Source organism: Elephas maximus, chromosome X, assembly GCF_024166365.1.
Source record: "Elephas maximus indicus isolate mEleMax1 chromosome X, mEleMax1 primary haplotype, whole genome shotgun sequence".
NCBI classification, from domain to species: Eukaryota; Metazoa; Chordata; class Mammalia; order Proboscidea; family Elephantidae; genus Elephas; species Elephas maximus.
The window spans coordinates 26,429,790-26,445,909 of record NC_064846.1 but is presented as its reverse complement, the minus strand read 5'-3'; the positions used below and the strand labels follow the sequence as shown (position 1 = coordinate 26,445,909).

At 49.6% G+C, this 16,120-nt stretch overlaps 1 protein-coding gene across 13 annotated transcripts in view; it reads left to right on the top strand.

The window, feature by feature from the left end:
• The window catches only part of BCORL1 (BCL6 corepressor like 1), a 68,906-nt gene that overhangs the window by 14,002 nt on the left and 38,784 nt on the right, over positions 1–16,120 (top strand). For 12 of the 13 annotated variants that reach the window (XM_049871986.1, XM_049871988.1, XM_049871992.1 and 9 more), the window contains 3 exons: positions 6,813–6,940; positions 11,926–12,016; positions 12,277–15,537. In XM_049871986.1, the coding sequence (XP_049727943.1) occupies positions 6,855–6,940; positions 11,926–12,016; positions 12,277–15,537 (3,438 nt within the window). In that variant the 5' untranslated portion in view covers positions 6,813–6,854. Of the gene's footprint in view, positions 1–4,591; positions 6,016–6,812; positions 6,941–11,925; positions 12,017–12,276; positions 15,538–16,120 lie in introns of those variants that run through there. The other variant, XM_049871994.1, reaches the window with a different exon arrangement.

Genomic DNA, 16,120 nt, shown 5'->3' with positions numbered 1-16,120 from the left:
CCTTTTTTACTGTCCTTCTCTTCCTCATATGCATGACAACTATGCTTTTGCTAGTAATTGTTGTGAAATCTGCTTGTTTTGGCACCTACATTTCAAAACAAAACGAATTATACCCCATCCGTAAAATCTTCCTTGAGATTTTAGTTCTGCCCATCCTCTATTACCGACTCCCCCTTATCCTGACTTGGGCTCTAATTTGGCATTGCTCTTCCCGTTTTGATAACATATTCTCTCTAAACTTTCCTAAAATGTCTGTCTTCAGTGCTTCCCCACAAGTGTTTCAGTTTGGCCCATGATGGTGAAATATTTCAGGTTCCCCTATTTCATTTTTTTCCCCTTTTGGTTGTTCTATGCCATGGGCTTCTCTTTTATGCTTTTCATACCTGCCCTTGTCTTCTAAATTTTTGTTCCTTTTTGGATTTTTTTTTTAAAGATCTCTGCTTCATTATGGTTTCTCCTCCACTACCCACTCACCCTCAGCTTAGCTGCTATTTTCACCATTTTATAGTTATTGCTCTCCTATTAGTCTATTTTATTTTCAGCTTCCCCTATTCCGTAGTGTGGTGATTATGTCTGGATATCTACTCTCTGCTGCCCGCGTACAACTGCCTGCTTGTTGAATTAATCTCCCTGAATCTTGGTTGTCCTTCTGGTTCCATGTGCACGTGCCTTCTGGATCAAAAAGGGTCGTCTTTACTGAGTTCTTTTCCAGCCACGCTCATCATTTTGGGCTGATAGAGCATGTGCCCCCTTCTTTGTCCCTGTCATGAGTTGGATGTGTATTTGGAGCTCTGCTCCCCCAAGGTGGGGATAGCTCACAGGGGTCCCACCGCTTTCCAAGCGGTGGCCAGCATTTGAGTCTTAGCCCATGCAGCTGTTCATTTCTTAACAATTACATGGTTGTGACATCTGGGAAAATCCTTTGAGGTATTTCATATCCTTGTGCTTGCACTTCCTGGGTCACTTGGGATTACCAGGTTTCTTCCAAGTTCCTTTTAGGAACTTCTCTGCCTTTGATCTGAACATTCCCATCGGAGAAACAGAGAGATAGAGAGATTATGAACACACGTGAGCTTTGTGCTGCTGGCAAAAGCAAGCCCGTACACAAGTGCGTACACCGGTGGAATGCACCAAGCAGTAAGGTTTTTCCTTTGCTCACCTCTCCTGGAAAGTGGTTACTAAATTTGATTGGACATGATACAATAAAACAAAATTCTAGGCCTACTGAATGAGAATCTCTGCCGCTGGGACCTAGGAATCTATATTTTGAACAAGCTTCTCTGTGATTCTGGCTTGAGAAACACTGGTTTATGTTGACCATCTTGCCCCCTTACCTTCCTCTGGGGGCATTGACACCATTGGGAACCTGTTCGTTAGTGCCTCTTGAGAAGTTCCTTTTGCTTACTGTCTGGTCTGGGAGGACCCACCTTGCCCTCTTGCGTAGATCACTTAGCCCAGGGCTCTCCCGCATCCTCTACAAAGTCTACTGCTAATTAGCAACAGTGGGCTTCAAATAGGAAGGAATGCAGCCCTAATGAAATCATAATATTAAGATTGGGAGGCAAAGATTTAAGCAGATGCTTCTATCTTCAGGATCTTATGAAAATGGAAGTCGCTAACATTAATTTTTGGAAACCCTGGTGGCATAGTGGTTAAGTACTATGGCTGCTAACCAAGCGGTCAGCAGTTTGAATCTGCCAGGCACTCCTTGGAAACCCTATGGGGCAGTTCTACTCTGTCCTATAGGGTTGCTATGAGTCGGTATCGACTTGACAGCAGTGGGCTTGGTTTTTTGGTTTAACATTAATTTTACTCTCTAGGTAGCAGGAAATGTGTATTGTATGGTAATTATTTTAGTGTTTATTTGGTTTCTTTTTCTTTCCTTTTTTGGTCTGTAAGTTTATGTAGGTGATGACATCCTATGTTGTTCTGTTCCTAAATGCCAAGATTCCTTCTCTGATTTCTGTCCCAGGCCCTAAAAACAACTACTACTCCCTTCTAGACAGAACAGAAACCTGAGAGTGAAAAAAGCCATGGTCCCTGATTTAGGTCTGTTTCTTACAAATATTCACGTAGCGACTTTTTAAAACTCCATGCTTCATGTTGAAATAATCTTATGGCAAGAACAGACCTTTCTTTTGCCTGACTTCTCTAGTGCTTCATAGAGAGAAAAGATGAAAAAAGTACCTGATGTCTTAGCTGACAGGCTAAGTTGTTGTTTCTTAAACTGGAATGTTCTAAAATATCCTAAAAAACAGTCAAAACCTGATGAACTAGGACGTTCAGGAAATGTGGTCCTGTTGAACTAATGTGAACCAGACAATCCATTTGTCCTACCCCTTGTTGAAAATCTTTCTAGTAGTGTGTGTTAAACACGGTAACTGTCTTAGTAATGTTAAAAGTTTCGGAAAAAGGTAAAATCATGACTCTCATGCAGATACAAAGTGAACATGTGTTAAGGATTTTATTTTACTCATTAATCAACCAGGGAGGGAACCAGACAGATGTTATAACTGGTTGAAAGAAAAAGAAGTCAAAAGGCACAAATTTTTATGGAGTAAAGGAATTGAATTGCAAATGGAGGCAAAACTGGTTTTTCCACAGTGGGGAGGGAAGTCAATCCAAACTCTACCAGACAAGAGTTTGCATATCCATCAGTTACCTGCAATTTATAGAGGTGCAAAGTAGCTCAAAGACAATGAACTGGGCTTGCATCAGACAACCAGGGTGGGTGCGCTATAGGCATTGCATAGTTTTTTCACTGAAGTACAAAATGTATTTCTGCAGTAAGTTAGCATGGTGGACACTTTTTTCCCCCTTCTTGTGATCTCTCAGGGTCGTCACCTCAATTCTCATCTAGAATTCAGTTCCACATAACAGGGATTTACTGAGTGTGGAGGAACCAGGGACAAAGAAGATAGCATCTCTTACTTTAAGTAACTAACTGTCTAGGAGAGGAGACAGACATGCCGTGCCACCAGCTAGCCACCGACTAGCCACGCTGCAGAGGAGAATAAGAATCAGTGCTATGATAGAGGCATCAATCAAGTGTTTGAGAAGAAGCAGAAAGGGAGGGGTTAACTTTGATGGGGACTGGGGCTGGGGAGATGACATGGTCACATTTAAACTAGGCCTTGAGGGATGACACAGAGAGGAAGAGGGGCATGGGAGAGGCTGTTTCAGGATGAAGAAACAGTAGAGTCCTGAACCAGGGTACTCTGTTTAGGGAAGAGTCAGGGACGGTAGGGAAACAACAGGATGTGGTGGAAGAAGAGGCTAGGCAGGAGGTTTGAGGCCAGGTCATAGAGGACCTGAATGCTGTGCTGAGAAATGTGGCCTTGATGGTGAAGGCAGAGGAAAGCTATTGAAAGCTTTTGAGGCTGGAGGGGGTGATGTGATCAAACTGGTGCTTTAGAAGATGAATCGGTTGTAGAATCAAGAGATTAGAGGCAGAGAGACCAGTTAAGAGGTTATTGTAATATTCTGGGTGAGAAATTACGAGGGCCTGCATGGGGTACTGGGAGAGGGGTACAAGGAGAGGATGGAGATGGCATTTTCAGGCTTCACTCCTGGTTGGCTGTGGGCAGTGGGGGAGAGGAGCTGAAGACAATGCAGAAATTTCCAGGCTAGGGGATAGTGGTGTTGTTAACTAAGATAGGAAACACGCTGGGGCTGGGGCTGGGGCTGGGGCTGGGGCTGGGAGCAGGTTTATGGGAACAGATGATCAGTGAGTGGCTGGCAGCTAGAAATTCTGGTCTGGGCCTAAGGAGAGAGGTCAGAGCTAGAGATGCAAACTTGGGAGTCTTGAGCACGTGAAGGGGAGAGGTGAAACTGTGGGAGCTCCTGAGCTGAAAGAGAGGGGCAAGGCAGGCAGACAGACACAGAGAGATGGGGGTGGGAGAGAGCCAGGGAGAGTAGAGAGAGAGACAAAGGAGGGAAAGAGACAGAAGGAGACAGAAATACAGAGGGAGGCAGAAAAGGAAGAGGAAGGAAAGGTGGAAGAAAGGGAAGGAAAAGAAGGAGAAGAGAGAGCCTGAAGGGGGAGATTGGGAGGAATGGGGAAGACAAGATAAAGGGGGGAGGGGAGGGCAGGGAAGAAGAGAGACATCGGGGGGAGAAAGTTGGGGGAGAGGGGACTGTGCAGAGAGAACTATAGAGGGAGAAGAGAATGGGGAAGAGAGATGGCTAGGATAAAAGTCAGGGGAAGAGGAAGGTAGTGAGGCGGAAAATAGGCCCAGAAGTAGGAGGAGAAATAAAGAGATTGACCTGTTGCCATCCAGTCAATTCTGACTCATACAGGAGGTGCATATAGAATCAAAATGACAACAGCAACTTGAAATCTTAGATGGGAAGTTTGGAGTTGGGGGGCAGTGAGTTTATGTTAATGGGGAGGAACAATTGGGGAAAGGATGGCGAGAATGGTTGCACAGCATGAAGAATGTAATCAACGTCACTGAATGGTACGTGCAGAAACTGTTGAATTGGTGTCTGTTCTGCTGCATATGTTCTCAACAACAGCGACAAAAAAGAAAGATTGTGAGGGAAGGATGAAGGTAGGAAGAAAATTGAAAGGGATGGGAGAGAGTGGCAGAGGTGAAGAGAGACAGAGAGCAACGTGAGGAGCAGACCTCAGTGCATGGCCAGGTTTTTGGGGTGGCCAGAGAGAGATTGGCCAGTGAAGGTGACTGCAGAGAAGAGCCCCAGCCATGCCAGCAGGCACGAGGTCAGGAAATAAAAGAGAGGAGACCAGATGATGAAAAAAAGTGAGAGGGTAGCAGTATCCCATGCTGCAGAGATGGTGAGTAGGATGAGGGCCAAGAAGCGAATGGGTCAGTACTTCTCTGCTCTAGTTTCTTACCACCTCTCTTCCTTTGTGCCAGCCACACTTGCCTCCTGGCTCTTCCTTGATCATGGCAGGTAGTTGCTCCCTCTGCTTGGAGTGCTCTTCTCCCAGAGAGCAACAATGGCTTATTACTTCACGTCTTTCAGGTTGTTTAAATGTCACTTTGTCAGTAAGGCCTACCCTGATCACCCTATTTCAACCACCCCTAGAATGGGGGGTCCAGGTTTGATTCCCGGCCAATGCATCTCACGTGGGGCCACCACCCATCTGTCAGCGGAGGCTTGCATGTTGCTGTGATGCTGGACAGCTTTCAGCGGAGCTTCCAGACTGAGATAGACTAGGAAGAAAACCTGGTGATCTACTTCTGGAAATCAGCCAGTGAAAACCTCGTGGGTCACAACAGTCCATTCTGGAACCAGTTGTGAGAACAGTGCAAGACTGAGCAGCGTTTCATTCCGTTGTGCTTGGGGTCGCCATGAGTCAGGGTGGACTCAGCGGCAGCTAACAACAACAAGCCCCCCTCCTAGACCATTCCTTAGCTTGTGTTATACCACCTTGTAACATACTATAACATCAGGTTACTTAACGTGCTTATTGTCTATCTCCTCCCACTAGAAAGTTAGGTCCATGAAGGCAGGGACTTTGGGTCTATTTCGTTAATTGTTGAACCCCTAGCTCTTAGAACAAGGAGCCCTGGTGGCACAACAGTTAAGCTCTTGGCTGCTAACTAAAAGGTTAGCAGTTTGAACCTACCCAGTGGCTCCATGGGAGAAAGACCTGGTAGTCTGTTCCTGTGAAGATTACAGCCTAGAAATCTCATGGGGCAGTTCTAGTCTGTCACACGGGGTTGCTATGACTCGAAAATCAGATTGATGGCACTCAGCAATAACAGTGCTTAGAACAATGCTGGCACATAGTAGGAGCTTAATATTTGTTGAATGAATAAGTGATATCGTGATAAATATGGACAGTCTCTGAAAATTATACGTAAGGTAAATGGAACAAATCCTTGATGTGATTATTTTACTGTGGTTTTGTTTTTTCTCTGGCAAGTGGAGAACAGCATAAAATTCTGATCAACTTATAGCCCTTTTCAGCAGAGCTCTGATGAATAAGGATTTCAGCTAATAAATTAACTAAGGCATTAAAGGATCTCAAGTCAAGCTCATTGGGTAAACTTTTTTTTTTCTTGGTGCCTCATTTTCTCTAGAAAGTGACCTGGCTGTGCAGTGGTCATTGACAGCGAGAGCTGGGCATTGGCTGGTGAGGGGGGTGATAGGGCATGGGGTGACAGACTAATAGGAAAGGACAAGGACAGACATCTGTGGTTCCTGATGAGCCATCTTTTGTTTGTTTGCTTGTTTGTGGCCGGAGTACAAGGAGGATTGAATCTGATTTGCAGGGAGCTTAAAACCAGGTTAGATACAGTCCATGATGTCCAACTTGAAATCAGAACAGAGTATTTTTGAAGGGCTTATCAAGAAAGTGTGCGCTTCCTCTAGAGAGCTTAATTTGGCTACGTCACTCCCGTACTTGAGTACTGAGGGATTAGAGAGCAGACAAGAGAAAGCTCCCCAGCAGTCTTTCAATACTCTGTTCATGTGTGGGAATGATCCCCTCGTTGTAGTTGGTTAGGTTAAATGTGTGTAGAGAAATACCTCATTTATCTGAGATAGATTGAGTTTCCTTGAACACTCAAGCATATCTGTCTTTAAGATAATTTAAAAGTTACTCTAGGTCATTAACAGTGGCCTCGTCTCCATCCTGAAACTTACAGATTCCTGGAAAGCTGGAGTTCCCTCATCCCCATTTGGACCATATTTTTCCATCGCAGGCTGGCTTGTTAGAGAGACTGCTTTAACATTTTGATGCTATAATTCCTTTTATTGAAACTAGTTTCTCTTTGAAAGGTGGTTAGCACAGTGGTCCATGTTATGAGTTCTGATTTGTTCGGATTCTTTTTCCCCAGGGGGAGTGGCCACAGAGGTCCTATCTGGCGTGAGTGGCTGTCATGATCTCTACGGCACCACTCTACAGTGGCGTGCACAACTGGACCAGTTCTGACCGGATTCGCATGTGTGGCATCAACGAGGAGAGGTGAGGAGGCTGGGAAGGCGGCTGTTGGTGGCTTCCAGTGAGCAGTGCCTAGTCACCAGAGGGCTGGTCACAGCAGGGCCCGTGAAGGGGCCCTGGGAAGAAGACTGTTGGTGGTTTCCAATTGTCCTGAGATGGGACCTTGTGAGTGGCCTGCTCTGCCATGCTGCCCCTGCTCAGAGGAAGGGGAGGAGACCAACAGATGACCTTTTGCCCCCTAGTATTTGTCCACTCGTTAAAAGCTGCCAGGGAAAGTTCAGGCAATCGCAGTTTTTAACTGCTGCATCAAAATTTGATGTTCTAGCCACAGGTGACTGGTGAGCACTCGAAATGGATCTTGTCTGAGATGTGCCATGAAGTACACACTGAATTTCAAAGACTTAGTAAGCAAAAAAAAAAAGAAGGATGTAAACTAATGAATAAATTATTGTATTAATTTAAAAAACACAAAAAAATTTCAGTGTTCAAGGATATTAAAAAACAAAACAACTAAACAAAAATGTCAGTGTTCAAGGATATGTGTATTTGTGGTCTTTGATCTAAGCCTGGAAGAAAGGCAGTTTTCTACTGGAAACTTTCTACTGGAAACTGTTAGTGAGCATTCTGGTGGTCAGTGCTTTCCTGCTTCACAAGGCTAACAGCACACAATTATTTGGCAAATCCTTGTGGAGTATCAAAGGAAGATAAAATGGTTTAACCTGAGTTTTAATACAAAGTTGAGAGTTGGTGATGCCTGCCCAATCAGTGTGTGTGTTTCTACTTTTTCATTCACTAAAATACTTAGTTGACCCAGATATGCCATTTCCTGACCAAGCCCCATACCAGAGGCACTCAACTGATTTTATTTTTGATTTTATTTTTTATTTCCATAACCCTTGGCCAAAGAGCTGTGTGATGGTTGCAACGCCTCTCCCATTTTTAGAGAAGGCATGGCTCCCCCATGCTTGCTGGTGTTTAGCTGTTGTTTCAATCCATTGATCGTTCCCATCCAAATGCATCAGATAAATCATCTAGAACACAGAGTATATGGCTTTTCCTGGGATTTAAGATCTGGCATTTTCTTGGGTAAATCTCAGAAGCGCGTGCGCGCGCGTGTGTATGTGCGCATGTGTGGGGGAGTATTGGTAATTTTGAAGGGAAAAGGAATGGTGTGTTTGTGTTTATCTACTCTCTTGTTCTGTTCCTAACAGGAGAAGTGCGTACTTATCTGAGGTTAGGGTTAAGGAGAACAGACCTTTTTATTTCTTTAAGTCATTAGTGCCTGATGTCTTAATTCTCTGTACTGAATAACAAGTTAGAGATGGACTTAAAAGGAGTTTAATTTTAGAATGTACAAGTCACACACAAGGAAATAAGACAAAATTCTTCTCCAATACTGAGTAAGAAAGGTATCTTCCTTTGCATATGAGGACTATCCTGCGATGATTACTAAGAGATGATCTGGGGGAAGGAAGGGAAGTGGTATTGATTTGTGTAAGTATTCATTGGTAGGCTATGTTGATCTAATTATAAGTATTTGAGTCTTTGATGCAAAGATCTGGACTGTAGCCTTCAAAAAGACAACAGACAAGTTACCTTGGTTCACCATTCATTATAGTGTGTCACTGAGTTGATTCTGACTCATAGTGACCCCATGTGACAGAGTAGAACAACCCCATAGGGTTTTCTAGGTTGTAATCTTTATGGGAGCAGATTGCCACCAGGTCTTTCTCCCCCAGAGCTGTTGGGTGGATTTGAATCGCCAGCCTTTCAGTTAGGTGCCGAGCACTTAACTGTTGTGCCACCAGGGCTCCTTCTATTCATTATAAATCCCTGCAAAGACAGGAGCAGGAAGTGGACCCACAATCTGATTTTCTCTCTTTCAGGACCTTTCTTGAGATGCTAAATTACGAAATATGCCTGGTGGTTAAGGTGACCTTTTAAGCATTGTCACTTCTGATCTCATCCACCCGTTATTGTCGCCTTCCCACCCCAGCCTAGGCCGCACTACAGCTGATTTCCAAAATGTGATCTCACCTTGTTTAAAAACCGTCTTCCTCAGCATTTGACAACTTGTAGAATGTAGAGATTTCGGGTCTAAAGCTGTACCTGGGGTTTACTTCTTCAAGTTCTGTTGTAAACCTGTCTAGCTTCGCCCTATGGGGTGGCAAGCACAGGGAGCAGGGGGCTTCTGCTGGCCCCAGGCAGCTGGCTCTAGTCAAGCCCCCAGCGAAATCTGTTTTCTGGTTTGTTTGCTTCCTTCCTAGTGTTAACTCAGTCCTTCATTCTGCAAATATTCTGCCAAGATTTATTAACCATAACAAGGGCAAACCAACAGTCACATGAGGTAGGTTGGTGGTGAGTGCTGTAAGAGTGGCACGTACAGGTCCTGTGGGAGTCTAGAGGCAAGAATGACAAACTTTCTGGGGAAATAAGGGAAGGCTTCCCAGAGGCAGTGACATTTGAGTAGGGTCTGCAGGGATGAGTAGGAGTTGGAGGTGATGTTTGGTAATTCCCTTGGATGGTAAGAGGGGCTGATGGGTTTGGGGAGGGCTCTGGCTGGGATGAAGGTAAGGAGTCTGGTATGTGCTGGGTTGTGTATTTCTGTGACCCCTGTAGTCAGGGCCCAACAGGAACTGAAAGAGGTCCAGCTTGATACCAGTGCTGTCCCTTAATAATTAGACCTACAGCCCTGAAAGGTTGTGGCCGTTTCTGGTTTGAGTTCAACAGAGTCTTGAGCTTAACAGCCCAGGGTCATCTCTGGTGGGAAGAAGCAGCAGGATTGATTTTCAGACCTGTTTGAAACCTGTTTTGACCCCTGCCCCCTCCTCCTCCCCATTCCCCACCACACCCTCATAACCTTGCCTTGCTGACCCAGCCCCCCCAGCCCTCCCTGTGAACTATTCGCATCCCAGACACTTCTCTCAAGCGAGCAGTTGAACGTTTGCTCAGCTTTGCACACCCCTCTCCTCAGCGGATTTGAAATGTGGCTGCACAACATCTTCTCAGAGCCTCGGGGGCTGGCACTCGGGCATGGGTATGACCGGAGTCACCAGGACTGCTGCTACCTCCGCAGTTCCTTTGGCCAGCTTGGTGTGCCTCTAGTGGCTGCCTAGAGGGCAAAGTTTCTGCTTTCAAGTGTGATTTCATGCGAGTGGGAGTGAGCAAGAGGACTCAAGTCTGCAGCTAGCTCCCCTTTCTGTAGTCAAGAGGGGAAAAAAAGTAAAGAAATAGCACCTTCCCTAGGTGGTCCCCCCTGTGGGGTCAGCGAAGGGGTGGGGGTGGGGGCTGCTGCTTGTTTCCCTTCGCTCTGTCTTCCCCTCCAAAACCATCCCTGGTAAGTCTAGTCAGAACAGGCTTACCCCCTGGCCCAAGGCTGGGTATAGGTCTAGCTTTTCTGGTCTCTCAGGAGTTGATGTGAAAGTATTTCTTCCTTTTCCCTCAGGCCCTCCCTTTCTCTTCTTCCTCGAGATCCCCCTGACTGCATCCTCCCCTCTTCTCAAGATCATTTCTGTTGTTTGTCACCAGCAGTCATGGCTAGCAGTGGAACCCTCCCACTTCTGCTGTTCTGGCTGCTTTTTAAAGGGGCTGAGCCTCCCCACTCGGTTAGCCTCTTCTGGAGCCCTGAAAAGATGGGGCGAGGCCCACAGTGGCACCTCCCTTACCTTTTTTGCTTCTCTTGCCCTAGGTACAGTTTTGGAGCCCATGATGGTACCCTGGTTCCATGGGTGGGAGTGAGTTAGCAGTGCTCTCCTTTTTCTCGTTGGGCTTGGCTCTGGGCGCCCTGACTGCCCTTTGGCTAGGGTGGCTGGTGAGACGGGAGCTGACTTCTTCAAGGACTGTTGCTCCAGAGAAGGGAGGCAAACCCAAGTGCAGGCCTTTTCCCCAAAGATGCGGAACATTCCAGTGCTTTGCCCACCTAGGAAATGTGCTGCAGCTTATGTTAGGGCTTTCTTCTTTAACCCAGACCTCCCACTCAGGCCACTCAAGCCATCGTTCCTGCCCCATCTTCCCTAGGGCAGAGGACAGTACATTCTTGCTGTGCTTAGAACTTTAAAACACTCAACTTCCCATGAGCGTGGGTCCTCTTTTCAACATCACCCTCCTCGTCTGACCCAACAGCCTTTTGTGGTCAGGACTGTACTGTTGTCTCAGATTCTTAATTGAAATTTGGAGAACACTTTGTGAGCAGGTGGGAGTACGGATGATGCTTTTTCCTTTGGGACCCAGCTCTCTGGCCACGAGCCCTTCCCTCTAGGGTGCGCTAACCTGGACTTGGAGTCTGTGGCCTTGAGGGTTTTCCTTTGGTGGTGCTGGGAGGCTGTGGGGATGGGAGGAGATGGAACTTAGGCAAGGGTTCAAGGGTGGGAGAGAAGACACTGGCCTGGAGCTGGGTGGCATGCTAAGAGGGGGACATGTACACTGCAGGGAAGGAAGGGACACCCTTAAAATTATTGACAGCACCCAGCAGCCTGGCGGCCACGCATCAGTATCATGACATGTGCAGTAAGTGTTGTCTGCTCTAGACACACCCATCAGGTGACAATTTAGATTTAGGACATAAAACACAGCAAGGGTGGTGGTTTGTTGTAGAAAAGGATTGCCTATATGGCACCTTCAGCCAGCTTCTCTGATAGACTTAAAATAAGACGACAGTGCCCTGAACATCCTGGAGGGTCACCTTGATGGATAAGCCCCAAGAGAAGACCTGGGTGCTTGGGTTTCCTCCCCAGTCCTGGTGAGAGCCCTAGAAAACTGTAGAAATGGCCACAAGAGGGGAGTCCAGCTAGACCAGGCTTCTCCGCAGGGACTTGCAGACCTGGGCATGGAGGCCCCGGTGTACAACTTGGGAACCCCCCACCCGTTATTTGTGATTTCCTGAAAGCCACTGAGGGAAGTAAGACAGGAAGGTTCTAGGGGAACCCAGGCAGGCAGGGGACATTCAGAAGCAGGTGGTGGTGGTGCCCAGTCGGGGCCTCATGTCCTTCTCTGGTTGTGTCCCCTGCTAGAAGAGCACCTCTTTCTGATGAGGAGTCCACGACAGGTGACTGCCAGCGCTTTGGGTCTCAGGAGTTTTGTGTCAGCAGCAGTTTTTCCAAGGTAAGGGGCCATGTGCAGCCACATGCTGCTCGCCAGAGGGTGGCGCTGAGCTACCATCCCAAGAAGGTAGGAGGGAAGGGCCAGGGTGTTTCTGGGGTGTTGCTGTAGGTGGGACAGATACTGGCTGGCTGCCCTCTGCCTCTCCTGAGACCTGATTGGTTGAGTTGCAGAGGATCGGCAATGGTCTCTTAGGGATCTGGGGACACTTGCCCTACCCACAGGGAGCTAGCTAAGACATGTGCACTGCTCTGTCTTTGCAGGTGGAGCTCACAGCGGTTGGTAGTGGCAACAACGCCCGGGGGGCAGACCCAGATGGCAGTACAACAGAAAAACTTGGGCACAAGTCTGAAGAAAAGCCTGACGACACCCAGCCAAAAATGGACTATGCTGGGAATATGGCAGCAGCCGAGGGCCTCTTGGTGCCACTGAGCAGCCCAGGGGACGGGCTCAAGCTTCCCCTTCCTGACAGTACCGAGGCCAGCAACAGCAGGGTCGAATGCTCCTGGACACCCATCAGCACCCAAATGAGCAAGCAGGTTGACTGCTCACCAGCAGGGGGGAAGGCTCTGGACTCTCGGCACGGTGTTGGGGAGAAGAATACTTTCATTTTGGCAACTCTGGGAACTGGAGTCCCCGTGGAGGGGAGCCTGCCTCTGGTTACCACTAACTTCAGCCCACTGCCGGCCCCCATCTGTCCCCCTGCTCCTGGCTCGGCCTCTGTTCCTCCGTCTGTTCCGGATCCATTCCAGGTTCCCCTCTCCGTCCCTGCCCCAGTGCCCCATTCTGGGCTAGTTCCTGTCCAGGTTACCACTTCGGTTCCAGCGCCTTCCCCTCCCTTAGCACCAGTCCCAGCTCTGGCTCCAGCTCCACCATCGGTGCCCACACTTATCTCTGATTCGAACCCCCTTTCGGTTTCAGCCTCGGTCTTGGTGCCCGTGCCAGCTTCTGCTCCCCCCTCGGGCCCAGTTCCCCTCTCGGCTCCAGCCCCCACCCCCCTTTCAGTCCCAGTTTCAGCTCCTCCCTTGGCTCTGATCCAGGCTCCAGTGCCCCCTTCAGCTCCGACCTTGGTCCTGGCTCCTGTCCCTACTCCAGTTCTGGCCCCCATGCCAGCATCCACACCTCCAGCAGCCCCCGCTCCTCCATCTGTGCCGATGCCCACCCCAACCCCATCCTCCGGCCCACCCTCTACTCCCACCCTCATCCCTGCCTTTGCCCCTACACCAGTGCCTGCACCCACCCCAGCCCCCATCTTTACTCCAGCCCCCACACCTATGCCGGCTGCCACACCAACTGCCATTCCCACCTCTGCACCGATCCCGGCCTCCTTTAGTTTGGGTCGAGTGTGTTTTCCTGCAGCTCAGGCACCAGCTATGCAAAAAGTCCCCCTGTCCTTTCAGCCAGGGACAGTGCTGACCCCAAGCCAGCCGCTGGTTTATATCCCGCCTCCAAGCTGTGGGCAGCCACTCAGTGTGGCCACACTGCCAACCACTCTAGGGGTCTCCTCCACTCTTACACTCCCTGTCCTGCCATCCTACCTGCAGGACAGGTGTCTTCCTGGCGTGCTGGCCTCCCCGGAGCTCCGGTCTTACCCATATGCGTTCTCTGTGGCCCGGCCTCTGACTTCAGATTCAAAGCTGGTGTCTCTGGAGGTGAACAGGCTCCCCTGCGCTTCCCCGTCCAGCAGCACCAGTACCCAGCCTGCGCCTGATGGGGTCCCCGGGCCTTTGGCAGATGCTTCCCTTTCCACTGCTTCTGCCAAGGTGCTTCCAACTCCACAGCCTCTGCTGCCAGCCCCCAGCGTGAGCTCAGCCCCACCACACCCCGCCAAGATGCCAGGTGGTGCTGAGCAGCAAACAGAAGGGACTTCTGTTACCTTCTCTCCCCTGAAGTCACCTCCACAGCTGGAGCGAGAGATGGTCTCTCCCCCTGAGTGCAGCGAGATGCCCCTGGATCTCTCCTCCAAGTCCAACCGCCAGAAGCTTCCATTGCCGAACCAGCGCAAGACACCCCCCATGCCAGTGTTGACCCCCGTGCATACCAGCAGCAAGGCCCTCCTCTCCACAGTTCTGTCTAGGTCTCAGCGCACAACCCAGGCTGCTGGTAGCAGTGTCACCTCATGCCTGGGCTCCACGTCCTCACCTTTTGTCATCTTTCCTGAGATCGTAAGGAACGGGGACCCGAGCACCTGGGTGAAGAACTCCACTGCGCTGATCAGCACCATTCCTGGCACCTATGTGGGAGTGGCCAACCCAGTGCCTGCCTCCCTGCTGCTGAACAAAGAACCCAACCTGGGACTCAACCGAGACCCCCGCCATCTCCCCAAGCAAGAGCCCATCTCCATCATTGATCAAGGAGAGCCTAAGAACACTGGTGCCCCCTGCTCCAAAAAGGGCAGCCAGGCTGGTGCTGAGGGACAGCCAAGCACAGTCAAACGTTATACCCCAGCCCGCATTGCCCCTGGGCTGCCGGGGTGCCAAACCAAGGAGCTCTCTTTGTGGAAACCCACAGGGCAGACAAATATTTATCCACGGTGTCCAGTCAACGGGAAAGCCACCAGCACCCAGGTCGTGCCTGTTGGCTGGTCACCGTACCACCAACCATCTCTGCTTTCCATTGGCATTTCCAGTACTGGGCAGGTGACCCCCAGTCAGGGGGTGCCCATCAGGCCCACCAGCGTGGTTTCTGAGTTTTCTGGTGTGCCACCTCTCAGCTCTAGTGAAGCTGTGCATGGACTTCCCGAGGGGCAGCCAAGGCCTGGGGCCCCCTTCGCTCCCGAGCAGGACACTGTCACAAAGAACAAAACTTGCCGGATTGCTGCCAAGCCTTACGAAGAACAAGTCAATCCTGTCCTCCTGACTCTCAGCCCTCAGACGGGGACCCTGGCCCTATCTGTTCAGCCTAGCAGTGGGGATGTAAGAGTGAATCAGGGGCCTGAGGAATCGGAGAGCCACCTCTGCTCTGACAGCACTCCTAAGGTGGAAGGCCCCCAGGGGGCCTGTGGACTGAAGGTGGCCGGAGACACGAAGCCCAAGAACCAAGTGCTGGCCACCTACATGTCCCATGAGTTGGTCCTGGCCACCCCACAGAACCTGCGCAAGATGCCTGAGCTGCCTTTGCTACCTCACGACAGCCACCCCAAGGAACTCATCTTGGATGTGGTTCCGAGCAGCAAGAGGGGCTCCAGCACAGAGCTTTCGCAGCTTGGAAGCCAGGTGGATCTGGGGCGGGTGAAAACGGAGAAGGTGGATGGTGATGTGGTCTTCAATGTAGCCACCTGCTTCCGGGCCGATGGCCTCCCTGCAGCTCCCCAGAGGGGCCAAGCCGAGGTTAGGGGCAAGGCTGGGCAGGCGCGAGTGAAACAGGAAGGTGTCAGTGTCTTTGCTTGCAAGGATAAGTGGCAGCCAGATGACATGACCGAATCGCTGCCACCCAAGAACGTGAAGTGTGGCAGAGAGAAGGAAAGTGAGGAGCAGCAACTGCCACAACCCAAGCCCATAGTCCGGAGTTCCCATGGACCCAAGGTGAGTGCTGGGATGAGGCTGAGGGCAGGGTAGAGACACTGGTGCTCTCCTTCTTTCAGCAGATACCAACCTTGTTTTACACTGAATGCTTGAATGGCTCTGTGAGCTGAACTTATTGGCAAGCTTTTGTAAAGTGAAGAATGACTAGTCACCTCCTTTCAAAGCCCCATTCTCTATATATGGTGTTGGAGACCAAGGAGGGGTTCACTTGTATCTTGGAGGATGAGGAAACCGATTTGATCCCCGAGGCTAGGGAGTCCAATGTCCCAGATGAGGTTGGAAAGTGAAAGAAGGTTTTGGTGAGGGAAATCAATTAATACCAGGCCCTTTCCCTGAATAACCGTTCTTCCTTTTCCTTTACTGAGACAACGGCTGGCCTTGAGAACTTGGGGCCCAGCGAGGGAAAGGGTCTTGGGTAGGGTTATTCCCTGCATCACTGGGGAAGCCTGCTTAGGATTTGCTTGGAGCTTTGTGGGACTGGAACCAATTTGGTTTCGGGGCTAACCCCCCAGTTTCCTGCCCACCTAACGCTTGGGGTGGCAGCTTTGGGTTTTTGAGTCATTGGGAATTTAGTGTGCAAGGC